Raw genomic sequence first — 4,936 nt, 5'->3', positions numbered from 1 at the left:
GAAAGGTAAGTGGGAGCGCTATCACCTTTTTGGTGTTATATGTGGATGACATCCTGATCATTGGGAATGACGTAGGAATGCTATCCATAGTAAAGGCTTGGTTATCTAGACACTTCTCCATGAAGGACTTAGGGGAAACATCCTATATTTTGGAGATTAGAATCTATAGAGATAGATCCAAGAGGATGCTTAGCTTGTCCCAGTCCAAGTACATAGAAACCATTGTCAAAAGGTTTGGCATGAAAAATTCCAAGAAAGGTCTCATACCGATGAGACATGGGATATCGCTTTCTATGAGTATGTCCCCAAAGACTCCACAAGAAAGGGCGAACATTGATATGATACCTTATGCCTCAGCAATATGGTCTATCATGTATGTCATGCTATGTACTAGGCATGATATAGCACATGCTCTGAGTGTCACGAGCAGGTATCAGGCGGATCCAGGCTTCGAGCACTAGAAAGCAGTAAAGTGTATCCTTAAGTACTTGAGAAGGACTAAGGATCTTTTACTAGTATATGGAGGTAATAGCCTTAAGGTTGAAGGCTACACTGACTCAAGTTTTCAGTCTGATGTCGATGATAGCAAGTCGAATTCAGGGTATGTGTACACCTTGAATGGAGGAGCAATGTGCTGGAAGAGTTCCAAGCAAGAGACCACTGTTGACTCGACCACAGAGGCGGAGTACATTGTTGCATCAGATGTAGCAAAGGAGGGAGTTTGGGTGAAGAAGTTCATCACAGATTTGGGAGTCGTGCCAGGTAGCGAAGAGCCGATCTCCCTATATTGCGACAACAACGGGGCGATTGCTCAAGCAAAGGAACCTAGGTCTCATCAGAAATCTAAGTATGTTCTGAGGAGGTTCCACCTTATCAGAGAAATCGTGACCCGAGGATATGTAGTAGTGGAAAGAGTTCCATCCAAAGATAACATTGCAGATCCACTAACAAAGCCGTTGTCTCAGATTTGTTTTGAGCGTCACAGGGGTCTGATGGAGATCAGACATATAGGTGATTGGCTTTAGGTCAAGTGGGAGATTGCTAGTCATAGGTGCCCAGCAAGCCAATCACGTGAGTGATGGCACGTGTGACTTAATATAGAATCTTTTTGCTTATTATATTATGACATATATCACTTTATAACTATTGCATAAATGCATACATATATTGTGATGTCCTTGGATTTATGCAATGGGAATCGGATCGCGATGAGATCACGATAGTGAGATCGATTCACCTTTAAACACATATCCTTAATAATCCCAGTCATAGGTTACTCGAGAAGGATATCGTGATAACCGGACAGACTGGTGTGCTGTATACTCGTCCATATGATGGATGCAGCTGGTCTCAAAGCTGCTTGTGTAGGGACACTAGGGATACAATACAAGTGCTCATTGGATAATGAGTTCACTGATTGATCCGCTTACGGAATGCTGGATGGTTGATGATGCCTTATTGTCAGACAACAATTCCGTAGTCCTAGTGGTGTATCTGGTCCTTAGACTTGAGACACCAAGGATATCCTGTATGAGTGCTCCACTCTTTGATACCAGACTTATAGGTTTAGCTGTCCCAGATCTAGTACAGCTGGTCATTGGGAGTGGTAGTCGATCTTACGAGGGCTATTGAGTGTCGATAGAGGATCATCCACTCTCGGCGTCATGAGAGGAATATCCCATGTGTTCTTACTCGGACAAATCCCTGGCCAGGGTCATTCGGGTTGAGAGAGAAAGAGTTCTCCGGGAGAATCCGATTAGAGCGAGACTCGAGAAAAAACCGTATGGGTCTAACAACACCATGCTCGATATACGGTCTCTGGTATATTAGATGGATGAGGGACTATAGGTACACGGTAACTGAGGATAAACAGGTCCAATGGATTGGATTCCCCTGTATCGTTTGGGGACTACGGCGTAGTGGCCTAGTACGTCCGTAGTCGATGAGTCAAGTGAACTATTACAGAGATAATAGTTCACTGAGTTAGAAGGAGTTATGACAGGTATGACTCACGGCCAGCTCGATATTGGGCCTAGAGGGTCACACACATATGGTAGGCATTGCGATGAATAGAGGTTCGGATATGAGATATCCGACGGAGCCCTTGTCTTATTAGATGCAGATCAAATACCCACTAGGAGAGGACCCATTATGGTTTGACAGGGGACCTCTATAAATAGGAGGGATTCAGAGCCCCATGGGCTAGAGAGCTTTTGTTTGCCTTTTCCTATTCTCCTCTCCATCTCCACCTCAGAGAAGGTCTGGAGTTTTGAGGAGCGACGTCGCAACCCTACTGTGTGGATCACCGCTAGAGAGGAGGACGCTTGACCTCCTTCACCCTCTCCTAAAGGATCTGCAAGGAAACAAGGATATACGATCTCCCTAGGTAACACAATCTACTCTATACGCAGTTTCATGTTTCACGGATTTTTGCGTACCAATCTTCGCACGACGACGAACATCTCTTTGGGAATCGAGGATTTTGTTTTTCTTGTTCTTCCGCTGCGCATATGATGTCGCCCCCAAGGATTTCCCAACACCTTTATATGAATCGTTTTGCAACAAGAATCCAGGAATTGTCGGACGCTCACCCTTCTCTATTGATGCAGGCGTTTATGATAGGCTTGCGCCTCTCTAGGTTTTTTTGATTCCTCGTGGAGCGGCCCCTTGTTACGGTGCCTGAGATGCTCCAACGCGCGAATCATTTTGTCGTGGCCGAAGCCTGGATGGTCGGGAAGCAGCACAAGAGGGAAAGGCCGAAGCCGGCTCGGGGACAACAACCTCCCGCACTAAGGCGCAAGCTGAACCGGCCTGGTCCTCCTGCGCCAAGGCCTCCCATACCCTTTTCGGGTACATCCCGAATGGAGATATTTCTCCAAATAAGGGAAAAAGGGCTGCTCAAGGCCCCGTCCCGATGAAGAGCCCGCGGGAGCTGGCCGACCAGTCCAAGTATTGTCGATTCCACCGACAAAACGGACATGATACAGAAGAATGCCGCGAGCTGAAGCGGCAAATCGAGGAGCTCATTCGCAGAGGACACCTCAGTCAGTACGTTCAACAAGGTAGGGATCCATCGCCCCACCCGGGGGGTCCCATCGAGCGCCTCATTAACGTCATCACGGGCGGCCCGGCGTCCGGTGGGATCAGCATGTCCGGAAGGAAGGCGTACGCCCGCTCAACTAGGGACGACGCTCCCCGGCGCAGTCCCGACCCTCGCGTTGCGTTTCCCCCCAAGGGTGCTGAGCGACTGGAGCACGATGATTCGCTTGTGATAATGGCTCGAATCGCCAATGCCCAAGTGAGGAGAATCATGATTGACACGGGAAGCTTGGCTGACGTGCTATATCTTGATGCTTTTCAGAAATAGGGGCTAACTAAGGAGGCTTTGGAACCTATCTGCTCGGCGCTCACGGGGTTCACTGGCGACTCGATCTCACCGTTGGGAGCCGTCACTTTGCCCCTGACCCTAGGAACACCACCCAGAACAAAGACAGTGATGTCCACCTTCCTAGTGGTGGATCTTCCTACGGTATACAATGCCATCCTTGGTCGCCCCATCCTCAATAGAATCTGGGCCGTAATCTCCACCTACCACCAGACCGTGAAGTTCCCGACCCATGCGGGAACGGGGGAGGTTTGGGGGAGCCCTCAGGAATCCATGCAGTGTTAGCTAATGACGGTTTCACTGCACAAAAGGGCGAAGAACGATCGATCCTTGGATGATCCAAGGGAGAAAAAGCAGCCGAACCTGCATCCTAAGCCGACGGCCCATACCTGTGACGTGCCATTGATGAAGGATCGCCCGGACCGAACGGTCAAGGTCAAGTCGAAAATACTCGAGGAGGAGCGGGAACAGCTCGTCGGCTTCCTGCAAGAGAACGCCGACGTCTTCGCTTGGTCGACGTCTGATATAACAGGCGTTGATCCAAAGGCCGCCCAACATCACCTCAACATATCACCTGATGCTCGGCCGGTGAAGCAGAAACCACGACCCCAGGCCCCAGACAGACAACAGGTCATCCATGAAGAGGTGGAGCGGCTCTTAGCAGCTAGCTTCATAGAGGAAGTCAAGTACCCGCGATGATTGTCTAATGTAGTTCTAGTAAAGAAACATAATGGGAGCTGGAGGATGTGTATTGACTACACCAGTCTCAATCGTGCATGCCCAAAGGACTGCTATCCGCTCCCAAGGATCGACCGGCTCGTGGATGCGACTGCCGGGCATGCACGCCTCTCGTTCATGGACGCCTTCTCCGGCTACAATTAGATCTGAATGGCGCCCGAGGACCAGGAACACACTGCCTTCCTCACCAACCTGGGAGTATATTTCTACAAAGTAATGTCGTTCAGGTTAAAGAATGCGGGCGCAACCTATCAGAGAGCCATAAACAAGATGTTCGCCCAACAGATAGGGCGGAACGTAGAGGTCTACGTCGACGACATGATCGTGAAAAGTCGAGCGCCGGTAGACCACCTAACCGACTTGACCGAGACATTCGCCACGCTACGAAGCTATGGTCTGCGACTCAACCCAGCGAAGTGTGTCTTTGGTGTCAACTCGAGAAGATTCCTCAGATTCATCATACACAAAAGAGGAATCGACGTCGATCCAGAAAAGGTCCAAGCGATCATCGATATGCAAGCCCCTCGGACAATCAAGGACCTACAGCAACTGAATGGAAGACTTGCCACCTTGTCTCGGTTTCTATCTCGATCGAGCAATCGCTGCCTCCCCTTCTTTTGGGCGCTAAAGGACCCAAAGGACTTCCAATGGACGCCGCAGTGTGAGGACGCCTTCGGACAAGTCAAACAACACCTCGCCAACCTCCCCCGCCTCGCCTCAGTGTCTATGGGTGAAGAACTTAGCATCTACTTAGCTGCCTTACGACACGCGGTCAGCTCTGTCCCGATCAAAGAAACCTCCGGCGGACAACTA

The 4,936-nt window shown here is 49.6% G+C and overlaps 1 protein-coding gene across 1 annotated transcript; it reads left to right on the top strand.

Moving 5' to 3' along the window:
• The first annotated feature begins 2,914 nt into the window (after positions 1–2,914).
• LOC135636394 (uncharacterized) lies at positions 2,915–3,670 on the top strand. Its single transcript, XM_065148082.1, has 2 exons — positions 2,915–3,298; positions 3,368–3,670. Exons 1-2 carry the CDS (start codon positions 2,915–2,917, stop codon positions 3,668–3,670), a joined length of 687 nt encoding a protein of 228 aa, XP_065004154.1.
• The last annotated feature ends 1,266 nt before the right edge of the window (positions 3,671–4,936 follow it).

This window comes from Musa acuminata, chromosome BXJ3-4 (assembly GCF_036884655.1).
Source record: "Musa acuminata AAA Group cultivar baxijiao chromosome BXJ3-4, Cavendish_Baxijiao_AAA, whole genome shotgun sequence".
Taxonomy (NCBI): domain Eukaryota; kingdom Viridiplantae; phylum Streptophyta; class Magnoliopsida; order Zingiberales; family Musaceae; genus Musa; species Musa acuminata.
This window is presented reverse-complemented; position numbering and strand designations above follow the sequence as displayed.

Excerpts from the sequence above, each read along its gene's own strand:
- LOC135636394 (XM_065148082.1), top strand. The coding sequence starts at position 2,915 with ATGAAGAGCCCGCGGGAGCTGGCCGACCAGTCCAAGTATTGTCGATTC. Across the intron at positions 3,299-3,367 it reads CTCGAATCGCCAATGCCCAA|GGGCTAACTAAGGAGGCTTT; the intron begins GTGAGGAGAATC and ends TTTCAGAAATAG.